This window comes from Micropterus dolomieu, linkage group LG23, assembly GCF_021292245.1.
Source record: "Micropterus dolomieu isolate WLL.071019.BEF.003 ecotype Adirondacks linkage group LG23, ASM2129224v1, whole genome shotgun sequence".
In the NCBI taxonomy this organism is placed as follows: Eukaryota; Metazoa; Chordata; class Actinopteri; order Centrarchiformes; family Centrarchidae; genus Micropterus; species Micropterus dolomieu.
The window spans coordinates 10,297,104-10,312,186 of NC_060172.1; the positions used below are offsets into that span (position 1 = coordinate 10,297,104).

General features: G+C 40.6%; 1 protein-coding gene across 2 annotated transcripts in view; it reads right to left on the minus strand.

Moving 5' to 3' along the window:
- Positions 1-15,083, minus strand: part of capn5b (calpain 5b) — a 64,449-nt gene that overhangs the window by 35,278 nt on the left and 14,088 nt on the right. For both annotated transcript variants that reach the window (XM_046039945.1, XM_046039944.1), the window contains exon 3: positions 14,176-14,349. In XM_046039945.1, coding sequence (XP_045895901.1) covers positions 14,176-14,340 — 165 coding nt within the window. In that variant the 5' untranslated portion in view covers positions 14,341-14,349. The remainder of the gene's footprint in view (positions 1-14,175; positions 14,350-15,083) is intronic.

The following is a 15,083-nucleotide window of genomic DNA, read 5'->3' on the forward strand; positions in this document are numbered from 1 at the left end:
CAGAAAGAGACCATCTGTCCTTATACACCCACGTATCATACTCATGATCTCCAGAGTGGAGGGCGTCATGCATTTAATGAAACCACATTTCCTGTGGCGGCTGTGTTGAGGTCCATTTTCTGCCACAACGTGTACAGACAGACCTCTATTACAGCTAACAACATGGTGGTCAATAAGCTGCTGTTGTGTTTACTCTCTCACATATGTACTGGACTCACACATACACACTCAGACATACTGGGGTTCCTGTGAAAATGTGTGGGATGAAAACTACAGGCTGAGGAACACAAGCCATTTAGAGAGAGGCACACTGTCCTCTACTCCTTTGTCAACACACAATGGCTACACCTCACCATAAATATGTTCCAAATGAGTGGCGGTCTGCCAAAAAACAAAAAGTACCGTATTTTCACTGCCTATGAAAATGAACAAAATATCTCAAAATATATAAAAAGTGCATTAAAGTTTTACTGAAATTGAAATTAATTTATCTGTGATATCCTTAATGTATAGCATATCCTTGGTATGACATTTGTACTTTGGTCAAAATTGCAATTACCAAAAAGAAGAAATGTATGTTTTATTTTATTTTTTTCTGTGATAGCGCAGAAGTTGCAACATTAGGGCCTACATTTTTGGTTCCAAGAGTAATTTGATTTGTGTAATGTCAGAGTGGCCATAGACTGTATAAAAAAATAGGGTGTGGACAGGCACTAAAAGTAAAAATAATAAGTAACGTCTCATGGAAATCAATAACCATCAGTGTGTTAGTAAACTAGGTTAACTTGGGTTCACTTTCCGAGTGAAATACAAACTGAACAGCACGACAGGTCTTCCCAAATTTTTAACAATGTAAAGGGACAGATGTTTTAAAGAGCTTATATTATGCTTTGTTTTTTTCCATCTCCTTTATTGAGTTATATATCTTTTTTTGCGCATGTAATAGGTTTCCAAAGGGAGTTCCCATCTCCCACATTAAACACTGCTCTGAACTGCCTGAAAACAGCTCATTTGTAGTCCAGCCAAAAGCTAAATGCGCGTCATAATGCTCGCTAAACGGCTACTCCGACACGCCCTCATAAAACACCGGTGGAAAAACACTGAGCTGCAGCACACACCTCTCCTCTCTCTTTCAAACACTAGCAACCCTCCAGGCAGTCAATGGACATAAAGTTGTTACTGTGATGTAGAGACAGAGCTCAGTTAAAACTTTATGGATGAAAGATACTTTTGTTACAAATTAATAACTCACCACTCTGAAACTCTTGCTCCAGTCCATGTTGCTTAGCTGGTAAGGTGATGTACAGCTGACTTGCCCTTCTCTGTTTCTGATTAACTAGTAGTCCTTAACTAGGAATTATGCATGAGTATCTCACTACATTACATTTAGTTGGCGCATTTATCCAAAGCGACTCACAATTGCTAAATTCAGAGGCGCACAACTCTGGAGCAGCTAGGGGTTAAGTGTCTTGCTCAGGGACACATCGGTAGACATGTCACAGTGGGGAATTTAACACGAGGCTCTCACACTAAAGGCTTGTGCCTTATCCACTGCTCCACCACCACTCCCAGCAAAGATCATGTAGAGGCAAGATGTATCACTTCATAGCTAAAACAAAGCCTTCAGCACACAGGGTTAAAAGAGGAGCTGCAGCAATGTGCAGTATGACAAAAATATGGTGTTTTTTGAAAATGAAACCATGTAAACCTGTTCTGGTACAACCCCTAAATAAATTGATGAACCTGAAAATGAGCATAATATGACCTCTTTAAATCACTAATGGTACATAATCAGTGCTAAATGCTTTTTAAAAAAATGGGACCAGTGGTTTACCAATTCTTATCCTATTAAGGGCTCCAGTCATTAGCACGCCAGAGAAGATGACAGCTCGTCTCCTATCAATACCGGTTTTTAAATGTCAGATAAACGTTGTCATGGGAAACGCCCACTAAGGTGCCTGAAACTTAGACAAGATGTCCACAAACTGTTTTATCATCTCTTGAGCAATGGAAAAATAAGCACAAAAGCTGCAATATCATTTTAGTTCATATTTCCAGTGAAAGTGAGAAGAACTGAAATTTCATTTTGACTTAATAAAGGTCCGTATAAAATAATCACTAGAAAGTAAAAGAGTGTGAATGCTCAATAAGTCCAAATGAAAGCGCCCTGGAAATGAAAAAAACTTAACAAAACATATTCATCAATAAATGTTAAAAGTTTAGTGTAAGGTTTAGTGGCATCTAGTGGTGACAGTTGTGAACTGCAACCAACTTCTCAGTTACCTCTCACCCCTCCCTTTCCAAGCGTGTCGGAGAAGCTGACACGCTGCTGCTGCAATTGCGTATTCAATGTTGTGACGAAAGGCGCTCTGTAGCAGTTTGTTCATTTGTGCTACTATAGAAACATGGTAGTGCAACATGCCGACTTCCGATGTATGTAGATAGAAATGGTAATAAAAACGTAATGGTTCATTATGTAAGGTCTATATACACCACTGAAAACATAGTTATGTATGTTTTATTGCATTTCTGTCAATAGATCCTCTAAATATTACACAATGGACCTTTAAATAACATCAGACAAACTGCTTCATATCTGATTTTTAATACAAAGGTTAACACCAACCCAGTATAAAATAGAGCACAACTTAATTTTTACTACTGTCTGCAGAGCTCTGCTGGCAGTGTGCAGTGTGAACAGTGTGTCTGCTCTGTGCTTTATGGGTCCGGTGGATCGATAGGCACCTCAGCCATTACTCAACAGAGAGAGAGAGAAAAGCACAGCACCACTTAACAGCTCTTTATCTTTACACACTTGCAGCACTCAACTACGGGTTAGTAAAGTAAAAGAAGAATAAAGAGGGAGAGAGACAGTGCATGTGAGAGCGTTTTCTCTAGTAACGTACACACAGTGGCCATTCTCACTGAGACTAAGTGAACAACTGCATTTATTAAAAACTTTAAAGTCTGGGTCAATTTGATCATCATACCTTGTGAATGTCTTTACACTTGTCATATCAAGTTTCTAGTATCCATAGAAAATACACTTTAAACTTAGCTGCACATATCCTTCTCTGTTATCCAGATCATTGATCTGATTGCCATCGGTCTTGATTTTCCCAGGCTACATGCCAATCAGAGTCAGTCCTACTGCAGTCCAGACAGAGGGGGGTGGTAATGCACCTTAAAGCTATTTGGTAACTGGCAAAAATGCCAAAAGAAGAATACAGTGTGTACTTTCAAGCCCTGGATATATGTGCTTTTAACTACGCGTTGCAATTCAGCAAATGAACGTGGGGGCAGTATATCGATATGACAGGCAGGTCAGCAGCAAACTCCTGTTACACAAACCAGCCCAGGTGGTGGCGTTGTGCAGTTGGTTTGCCAACCGCTATAAAACGTAAAAGAAGAAGAAGGTCAGTAGCAGACTTAAAAAAGAAGATTTATGGCAGGATGTTTACAGCTAGTTCGCAATTACCAAGATCGTTATGATGTCTCGTTAAAATCATAACCTCCTCAAGTGTCGCTATGTTTGGTTTGTTTACGTTGTTCAAATTTGGAGGTTATCAAGGAAGGTAATCCGGTAGCGGTGAGAGATGACCCGGCCCTGGTCTACCCCCTAGTGGATTAACATTTAATCCTCCAGGTACACGCAAAGTACGCAGGCAAGTATGTGAACAATGCCGTTTGCGTCACAGACGCCTATCTACGCCTACGCATTGTAAAAAGCAACTATGTCGGGGGCTTAACAGTTTAGTTACAAAAACAGCTTAGCTAGCTAACTAACAAGAATCCATACTAACTACAAAACATAAAACTTGTAAATAGTACACACTGTGCACAGTTAGTATGTAGTATGGAGTTGGAATTTAGTAGTCAAGTGACAGTCCCAATTAAGGTCCTTGAAGGTTTTCAAATATGTCACAGGTCAGGTCATTATGTCACACAGATTTAGTCCAAAGGTCCCACGTGTGGATGTTTCAGTTGTTGCTGGCTGGTTTTTATTGAGGTGTGCAGTCGGAGTGAATCCTCCCACTTAAATATAATGCTGAACAACAGAAAAAAAAATTTTATACTACAGTTTTGACAATTAATTGTGATTTTATCAAGCAAAAATGTCAAAGATCTGCTGGTACCAAGTTATGAAATGTCATGTTTTGTAGCTTTTCTTCATTTCATGTCACTGTAAATTTAATATTTTTGGGTTTGGGTCTGTTAGTTGGAAAAAGTCTGCAACTTGATGACGTCATCTTGGGCACTGGCAACTTGAGATTTACTTTTTTTATTCTATTGGTCAAACAGTTACTCCAAAAATAATGTCTAGCATTCATTGAGAATATAAATAATTATTACTTGCAGCCATGCTTTAATACTCTACCAGGGTTAAGCTCTACTGAATTTATTTAAAGTGACAAAATATATTTTTTGCATGTGGACTTCGATAACCCACCTCAATGTCACCCACCAAAAAACTTAATCTTACTAAAGAAAAAAGATTTAATATAAAAAGATTTTGGACAGATTTGACCACATAAATGTAAATATACTGACTCCTGTCAGAGCGTCACAGTGGATCAATGATTAGAAACCCACTGAAGCCATCGGCCAGCTGCAGCCTTTCTGTGGGAGGTCTTCATATTGTTTTTCCTCTGAGAGCTCTGGTTTCCTCCCACAGTCAGAAGACAAGAAGGCAAAGGCGAAGACTTTACCATGGGTGTGAAAGTGTGAATGTGTTTGTCTGTAAGTGTTAGCCCTGTGATAGCCTGGCGACCCATCCAATAAGGGTTGTAATAGGCTTAGCCCCCCCCCCTTATTGCTTTACCAATAAACATCAGTAATGGTACCAGTCTTGTCATGTGTATGTAAATGCAGATCACATACACACTATGGTGTATGAGGGGGTCTCACACACACACACACACAGGACACAACAAGGTCAGTAATTTGCTGACTCTGCAATGCTGATTGCTGCAAAAGCAAAATTTTAAATCAGAAGAAGAGGCCACTGCAGTGCTACGATGAGACCTCCAGTCAGCTCCCCTCACCTTACGAAGACCAGCACTGAAGCACTTCCTGTCTGCTGAAATGTGAGTTGGTACAACTATGTGAAGCAATGTCTGGATGTCGTTTCATGTACCTCACATTTTCCCCGGCGTGTATGCGACAGCATTGATTGGTGGAGTCTGAGCAGCAGCAAGGGCTCCCTGTGGTGGCTTGCCATCCCAGGATTGGCTCAGGTGGAAGAGTAATAGAGTATCGATCACTGCCCGGTCTTGCAGACACTGAAGTAATGTGAATATTGTGGCAGAGCACAGCCTAATCATTTACCCTGCTACTGAGAACCTTTCAACCAGCTTCACAGCCCTCCTCAGCACCACCATCCATCAGCCTTTGAGAGGAAATATCAGCCACACATGCAAACACGCAACCAAACACAAGCGCAAAAAGACAATACAGAAATGGAATCTAGCAGTACGACTTCAAAGATCCTTGGAGAGTGAAACAGGAATGTGGAGTTTTCTAGTAAATGTACATTCCGTTTATCTCATCAAAAGTTATTGTGTATCCCTAAGATCTAACAAATACAATATAAAACATTTACAAAGCTGATTTCTGGACATTTTAAAGCCTGCATTGTTTACATACAAGTTTGATAACTAGCAGTCTTCTCCTTCTCTGCCTGTGTTGTCACTTGTTGAAGTGTCAATCGGTGGATCAGTTATCTATATCATTTCTTTAGTAGCAAACCTGAGAATGAGCACACCTGATTGTTGGAGAGAATCCCTCCCTGCACAGGAAAACTATAGGAAATACAGTTGGTCAAAGTTGAACCAGGAAGTCGCTCTATAAATTGTGACGGAAGTTTATAATTGACAGCGTGTCAAATGTCAAAAGTTCGTCGTCGTTTTCTTTTCCAAATTAAGCTGACTGACCTGTTTTTTTTGCCCTGTCTGACTCTGTCTTTTTAGCAATGTTGACGAGTTCCCAGGTCTCAGCAATTACCATAACTTGCTGAGTACACAAAACTTATAGAAATGATAGCCAAAAAGGTAAAAAAGAAGATCCAGTTAAAATACTAGACATTTTATCACATTATGCAAAAAATCAAGTCTGTTAAACATTGCCATGGAGAAGTCCTACAAGATGCACTGGCCTGTATTTCTCCACTTATACCAATTCTAATACCTAAACACAGGGTGTTAATCAATACGGAGTAACAATATAATACCCGTGTTCAGGTGAAAATCTGTATATCTAATTGTGTGGAACTCATAACACACCCAGCAACTTCTGTGGCACTAAGAACATTAAGAGGATGTACGTCCTGTGGCAGCTGGGGAAGTTCAACCTGCCAAAGATAATGATGGTGCACTTCTACACCGCCATCATTGAGTCCATCCTCACCTCCTCCACCACCATCTGGTACACTACTGCCACTGCCAAGGACAAAGGCAGACTGCAGCTTATCATTCGCGCCACAGAGAAGGTGATTGGCTGCAATCCGCCATCCCTCCAGGAACTGTACGCCTCCAGGACTCTGAGGAGAGCAAGAAAGATTGTGGCCGACCCCTCCCACCACGGACGCAAACTGTTTCAGACACTCCCCTCTGGCAGGAAGCTGCGGTCCATCAGGACCAAAACATCAAGGAATGACAACAGTTTATTTTCATCTGCAGCTGGCCTCATCAACAAGGCCCGGGATCCCCACTAAAACTGACCCCCCTTTACAGTACAGTATAAGTGTAACTGTACTGTACATCTCAGCACAAACTGTAATTTAAATAACAGCCATATTGTTCATATTCTTGTCATTCTTTTATAATGTTTAGATCTCGTCAATTTTATATTTATGATTCTTTACCATAGACTGTATATGTTATTCACCTGCAGTACTTGCTTTATCTTTCTCATATATTCCACCTACTATGTTTATTGTTATGCACCAAGATGCTAAAGCAAATTTCTTGTATGTGTAAACCTACTTGTCCATAAAGCTGATTCTGATTTGAAATAACCTAATATAAACAAATATATTGGCAATAGCTCCCATGGTAATAATGGTATAGAAAACTCTCTATTGAAAAATTTCCATTGTCTCGCAGTATACGTATATCGTCATATCGCCCCGCCCTAGCCTAGTTAGGACATAAATAAACACAAATCCGTGGAAGAGATGCAGGGTGAGGAGGAGGGCAGCAGGGGTAAGACAGACAGGCTGAGAGACAATGTGAGACAGAGAGGAGGAGGAACAATTTATTAGAGCCTGCTCTTTAAGCTTGCATGCTCTGCCACATGGACTTCATTGTAGCCATAAATATCGCCTAGATGCATCTGAGCAAGGATAACGACGAGCACAACAACCTCTGGGGGGGTTGTGTGAACCTTCACCCTGCCACTGACAACACGACCTCTCCTATCTTCACATAAACACCAACGATACTTGCATCTGTTCTACCACCACTGCTTTAGAGATATTTCATCACATATTTTGTCAAATAAAAAATAAATACTTTGAATTGTGATTAGGAAGAAACCTCTTTCCTGCATCAAATAACTGAGGAAATGACTCAAAGTAATGTGCAAAGTAATAGTGTATAGTGTAATAGAGTCAAAATATATCTTCCCAACACCACTGTAATTTGTCTGTTTTGGAAACATGAAGCACAGCCAATCTCAGCCAATCAGGGTAGTCACTGTATAATTTTGTAGATAGCCTTACTAACAGCTAAACAAAGCTAGAAAATAGAGAGACATTAAATCTAACCAATCACATTTTGCATCTAATTTACCTCCCCTTTAATACAGTAATGACAATTTGGCAGCAGTTGGAAGTCCTAAGGGACACTAACAAGGCTGCCACGACCAAGAAAAGTGGGGATATTGTTGCTTGCTTGTTGTTAACACAGTTTTCAGGACTGAACTTGCATGTCTGGTGTTTTAGAGATTTTGTTACCCATGGATTTAGCAGCTGGGGAGTTTTGAAGTTGTCTTGTTCCTCTCACATCAAGTCCAAATGGTGAGCCAGTTTTAAATCATTAAGCAGCTGCTTAATAAATTGGCATAGAGGGCCTTACTCCATTAATAAATGATCAAGTATTCCAGATATGTTTCACATCAATGAGTATATCAGCACATCTAAATAACTGTCTGAATTCAGACCAAAGCAAACTGACTCTAGGTTTCAAAATAGCTTGAGATTTCACTTTTGATGTTAAAATTTCTTTTACCGTTTTACAGTATGCATCAAACTTAAAGTGATTTGTTATCAATCTCAGTTTTATTAATCGTGTGAGATAAAAGTGGGTGAACACAAGTGTCTTTGTGCCTGTCAGAAAACATCACAGACATGTTTTTGCTGGTGGAGATTGGAGACTCAGAAGTTACATGAGCTAAAAATGTCAAGTTTCTTAGGGAGCTGAAATCCATGAAGATGATTTACCAGTTTATATTCTGTTTTTTTAAGCGTCCACTCGCTGCCACACGTCAGACTGCTGCTGACAGGCTTTTTAGAAGCAGAACATTTTTCAGTCTTTTCAAACTGTAAAGGACACTGAAATGTCTCTCCACATTAGGATATAGAAATCTACACCACTGCACTACAACTGTAACACTTTGGCGATAAAACAACATCATATTTGTCTGTATACCATACCATCACAATGTAATATACAGCTCTAAATATTAAGAATCCCATCAATCATTACATTGCAGAGGTCCTTCAAGACCATCTACAAACACTGGGTTGCCGGCAGACAACAGCTGTGTCCATCATTGCCTGTTTTGACACCACCTGAAGTATCACATGTTCCAAATGTAGCCCAGAGCAACATTTCATCAAATTTGCAACATGCAAGCTACAATATGCTACTTGGCATCATTTCCCCTTTTGCTCAATTTCATTTATCCAATCAAAACAAACACCGTTCTTGCAACCAATACCTCGGCATGAGCCCTGCGAATTGCAAATGTTGACCTTAAGGGCGACCAATTGCACCTATCCTCCTTCTCAACAAGCATCAGTGCTGCCAAAATTGCATTCTATAATGACAAAATAAGCAGTGCCACTGACTCAAGTCTGACTCACTTTTAAAAGCGCTACTAAATCCTCCTCCACCACACACAAACTTGTCTGCTGATACCTTTGCTGCCTTCTTCACAGGCAAAGTGGAGGCTATAACTAGCCAATTCTCTGAAACATTCAAACGCAACCATTGTAGCAGTCCTACTACATCTTTTCCTCTGCCCTCCCAGGTCAGTGGTTCGTCACTCTCCTCGTTTACTCCTCTCACAGAGAGCGAAGTATCAGAACTCTTGACTTGTAGCCGTCCAAATACATTCCTACTGGACCCGATTCCTATGAATCTCCTCCAAGCCATATCTCCTACTGTGGTCCCGACAATCATGTGATAAATACTTCTCTGGCTTCGGGAACCTTCCCGACCACTTTCAAAAGGGCTCAGATTACACTCTTGCTCAAAAGACCCTCACTTGACCCAACTCAAGTTGAGAACTATCGACTAACTACCTTTTTTAACCTAAACTATTGAACGGGCAGTATTCAAACAGGTCTCAGAATTCCTCTCAGGGAATGACCTCCTAGATCCATATCAGTCTGGTTTTAAGAGTGCCCACTCTACTGAAACGGCTCTTCTGTCTGTAACAGAAGCCCTAAGGTCAGCTAAAGCTGCAGCCCAATCTTCGGTTCTTATCCTGCTTGACCTATCAGCTGCCTTTGACGCAGTCAACCACAGGATCCTGCTATCCGCTCTCTTAGCAATGCGCATCTTGAATAAAGCACTCCTGTGGTTCGAATCCTACTATGAGCTCTTACTAGTATTAATTGCTGCTCTTACTGGTATGTATTAAATCAACGTTCAGTGCTGATACAGGAAGTGGTACATCCTTTAGAAAGCGTGTGTGATTTTCAGGTAGGAGGCAACTCGGATTGAAAACTGCCAAGTGGAAGGAATGGAAAAAGAAAGAAAAGGAAAACAGCATTTTGTTTACAGAAAAAAACCCCAACAACAAACAACAAATTAAATAGGACTAAATCAGAAAAATGAAATCTAACATTAAACAATTTACAGACAATGAAGAGTAGTAGATTAACTATACTATACTTTGCCCTGCATATGGGATTATGTTTGTTTCAATAGGAATTGAGCAAAATGTGTTAAATAATAGTGAAACAAATCTAATCCCACACTTATAGTCTTCTTATCCACTGAAGTATTTAACCTTGACTGCGCAGAAGTGCACTGTAGAAAACGTGCTGTACTTAAATGACCTTTTGTCAGGGACTTCATTAAATTTTGATTGTTCTGAACATTTCATTCTCTCAAACCCACTCCGTCCCTAAGTAGTTTTATGTTTAACTTCATTATCATGCACTCTCCCCGAATGAATCACTGCGCTGAGAATGGGTTTTCAGTAACTACTGCAAATTAGGAGGAGGCAGAAATTCAGCATGTGTATTTACAGTTCCCAGTGAATTTGTATTGTAAGTGAAGCCTCTTCTAAAGATGATGCACATGAAAGTCCGCAAACAGTTTGCTGAAAACAAGCAGACTAAGGACATGGATTACTGAAACCATGTCCTCCTATGGTCAGATAAGATCAAGATAAACTTATTTGGTTCAGATGGTGTCAAGCGTGTGTGGCGGCAACGAGATGAGGAGTACAAAGACACCATCTCCCACCATCATGCTTGCCTATAGTCAAGCATGATGGTGGGAGTGTCATGGTCTGGAGCTGCATGAGTGCTGCCGGCACTGGGGAGCTACAGTTCACTGAGGGAACCATGAATGCCAACATGTACAGTGACAAACTGAAGCAGAGTACGATCCCCTCCCTTTGGAGACAGGGCCACAGGGCAGTATTCCAACATGATAACGACCCCAAACCCACCTCCAAGGCAACCACTGCCTTGCTAAAGAAGCTGAGGGTAAAGGTGTTGAACTGGCCAAGCATGTCTCCAGACCTAAACCCTATTGAGCATGTGTGGGTCATCCTCAAACGGGAGGTGGAGGACCGCAAGGTCTCTAACATCCACCAGCTCCGTGATGTTGTCAAGGAGGAGTGGAAGAGGACTCCAGTAGCAACCAGTGAGGCTCTAGTGAACTCCATGCCAAGAGGGTTCAGGCAGTGCTGGAAAACAATGGTGGCCACAAAATATTGACACTTTGGGCCCAATTTGGACATTCTCACTTAGGGGTGTACTCACTTTTGTTGCCAGTGGTTTAGACATTAATGGCTGTGTGACGTGTTATTTTGAGGGGACAGCAAAGTGACGCTGTTATAAAAGCTGTACACTCACTACTTTACATTGTAGAAAAGTGTAATTTCTTCAGTGTTGTCACATAAAAAGATATTATCAAATATTTACAAAACTGTGGGGGGTGTACTCACTTTTGTGAGACTCTGTAAGTGGATGCCACCTGCAGTGAACCCAAACTCCTTTGCAGAACGATATTAACTCATTAAATAACTCCTTATCTCCTCACAAGTTACATTTTTACCGTATATATGAATGTGCTTTTCACAATGGCCTTTACAAAATGACTAATGCCAGTTTCATGTAGTTGTGTTTGTAATTGGCAAAAAATGGGTAGCTTTAGAATTCAAGTCCAAGTCAGCATCATCAACCTTAGCATGCAGTAATCTTTGAAAAATGCTGAGTTAAAATATGCTTGTTTAGGGTCCCTAACCTCCCGACATAAACCACCGTGAAGAAGACACAAATTGTGTCCTGACAAAAATAAAATAGGATGCTCCTCCTGCTTTTTCTCCTCTTGACTTCTTCCAGTTTTCAGTCTGCATGACTGACATCAGCACAGACCAAAACATATAATCTGCGTGACCCAGTTTCCATGGCAATGCACGCTGGCTGGAGCAGCAGCGGCACATAGGCAGAAGGAGGTTACTCCATCCAGAGCCGCAGCCTGCTGTGTGAGGGGGATAACAGTGGCAGGGGAGTCAGCTCACTAAATCCTGAGGCCCTGCATCCGATATCATCTGCCACTGAAACATACATAAAGCACCGGCTTATACAAGAAGACTGAAGAGTGGAGTGGAGCAACAACTGATGACTACTGACATACTGTTATTTGGTATATAGGTCATCTAACTCTCTTCCTGAAGAGACCTTTGGTACTGAGAGCTCCCTAATGTCAATGTTTTTAAAAGGTAAATATTTTCTCCTCTGTATGTACAATTACATAAAATTGCCGTATCATATTCCTGCAGGGACTTTGGCAAGATGGTTAACTAACCACAGTGCCTCATTGACCGACCAGGTACTGATATTTTTGTGTTTATGATTTTGTTTATGTCAGTGGTCGAGTCAATAACAATGCTCACTGTGGCTCCATTAATAATTTCAAGTGTATCGTTTCAATTTTGTATAAAGTCTGGATGCGATACACTTTCCTTTAAACATACACATATCTGTTGGCCAGATCACAAATCTGATTGCGATCTGCCTTGGTTTTCCCAGTTACATGCACAATGGTGTAAGGCTTACTCCAGTCCAGACGGAGGTGGTAATGCTGTTTGCTATTTAACAGTTAGAAATAACAACTATACAACTACTAATAAAAACACATGGATAAACCGCACTTATGGACTACGATGGAGACAAACATTTTATCGTCCTCACTCTTGGCACTCACTCACCCACACAAATCATTCAATGGTTGAACTGATCGAGATCAAATAAACGCTAACAGCTTGGTGCGCCTTCTGTATGACTGCATGTGTCGAAATGCTGGAGGTGCTTTTGTGTTAATGCATCCAAGCAGCATTTGCATGCATTTGGAGGCTTTTCAATCCAGCAAAGATGCATGAAGTGACTATGGGTAAATAAATGTGGTTTGTTTTTGACTGGTGTTACATCCCAACTGTCTGAGTTATTTATTAAGGAGAGAGTTTTTACAAAGTCTAAACAACAGAAACTGGGCAAGTGGGTGCTTGTGCATAAACACAAGATGACAAAACAAGGGAATAGTATCGAATTCAAAAATCAAAAGGAAAGAAAAACCTCTAGCATAAGTGATTTAAAACAAAACACAGGGAGCGCTGCACCCCTAGTCCTAATGTATTAAACAAAGACATTAAAATCAAGGTTGACTGTACTCCCTTCCAGAGAATGGTGGTGAAGAAGAATACATTGTGCACATCAGCTGTTAAGCTACGAAAGTTTAGCTAGGTAGCCAATAATGCAAATACAAACTGATGGATGACTCGTGTGGATCCACTACCAGCAAAATGAAAGTTTTGCTTGCTTTCAGAGGCTCTTACTCACTTCTCACCCACCCACACAGATCATTCAATGGTCTTACCGATCACAGTTTAGATAAACACTACAACAGCTGGTTACACCTTGTGTATGACCATGTGAGTCGCTTTTTATCGCTTTAGCTTTCCAGGAAGAAAATTTTCAGCTGCATTACCACAGCAGACATGGGACATTGTAGAGGCTTTTTCTGCAGGCTGCTACTGCTGATGTAGTTAAGCTTAGAGAAGTAAACATTACATATGCGTCTTGGAGAGATAGATGCATTCACACCTTTTCCATATCTGGCTATAATGTGTCTCAAACCACCTCCTAAGAGTCTAAGCAATCGGATTTTAATGTTGTTGTTTTGTTACATCAGAGAGCTCTCTGTACTGCGTAAGATACATGAGGTGACAAGGTATAAATAGGATATGATAGTTGTGCTATAGCAACCGTACAGTTTTTTGTTTAATTGCCCTTATTTTGCTATTCTTGGACTGTTTTCTACACATAATGTGAGTGAATTTACCCTTCACTTAAAATCACATACTAGCCAGGCACTTCTCTTACCTCTTACATGACGCAGCTAATGAACATTAAGGCTTTGGTTGATTATAACCTATAAATTAAAAACTGAAATTTACAATTATATTAGCAACCATTGTCATTTTGTTCCAGACACTTGGGAACCCATCAGCTATTCTGGTACAGATAAACATTATAGTTTCCTACCCTTTAATTGTGTCATGAACTAACCCCCATACTGAATTATTGTATTTTGAAACTTTTGGTGTCTGATAATGATCTTTCTGATCACTATCTATCAGCTGTCTATGGCCTCAAACCATAAATATCAGTTTTTATCAGTTGGAACTCATTTACTGCACAAACCAACTTACCCGAGGCCTCTTCCAGACCACACGTCCAATCCTGTTGCCCTGGTATAAGAGCGTGTCGTCGGTGGCGGGGAAGCAGGGGTCCTCAAACAGCAGGCCACTCTGCAAGCACTGCCTCTTCAGGGTAGAGTACTGCTGTCCCTCGAAGGCCTTCACTGAAGTGAACATCCTGCAGCCCTGAAGGACACAACCAAGATGACGAGAACGGACACCAGTCAGAGATGTTATAGAACGTATCACATGCACAGATACACATCATACTTTTCACTAACCCTGTAACTCATTACAAAACATGGTTTCTCTCCAACAAGTAACTTGCCCTGGCATTTTATTAAAAACAATTTTCCACCACACATCTCTGCTCTTCCACTCATACACACGAAGCTGACTGACAGCAGAATCCAGCTGACTTTAAAACCTTAACAGTGAAAGCTCTCAGTGGAAATAGGAAGTCGATGTGGGCTGGTGTCTTGAGCACAGCCTGGATTCACTGGGTCAGAATGATTAATCTGTCAGTTCACTGATATCCTCCGGGGTCTAATTATCACTGCTATGCATTAAAGGACCCATGTACACATTGATCAGCTCAGTACTGGCAGAGCATACTGTACAGAAAGACTGGTGATCCAGCGTGGAGGCAAACTAAGACAGAGATATTGAAGGGATAATCAATACTGAAACACTAGATAAACACAGACTTTTCCACCTTTTAACGTAAATGTTATTTTATTTTCTAGTGCCCCTCCAGTATACATGATTGTTCATTGTTATGACCTACTTATCTGGAGATTACACATCGCAATACAATTATTTTCTATATTGTAAATATAAATGCATACATATTAGCTTCATTAATAATTCACTCTCCTGTTTGTTCTGTTTTTGGTCTCCAACAACTCCTGAAAGAAATA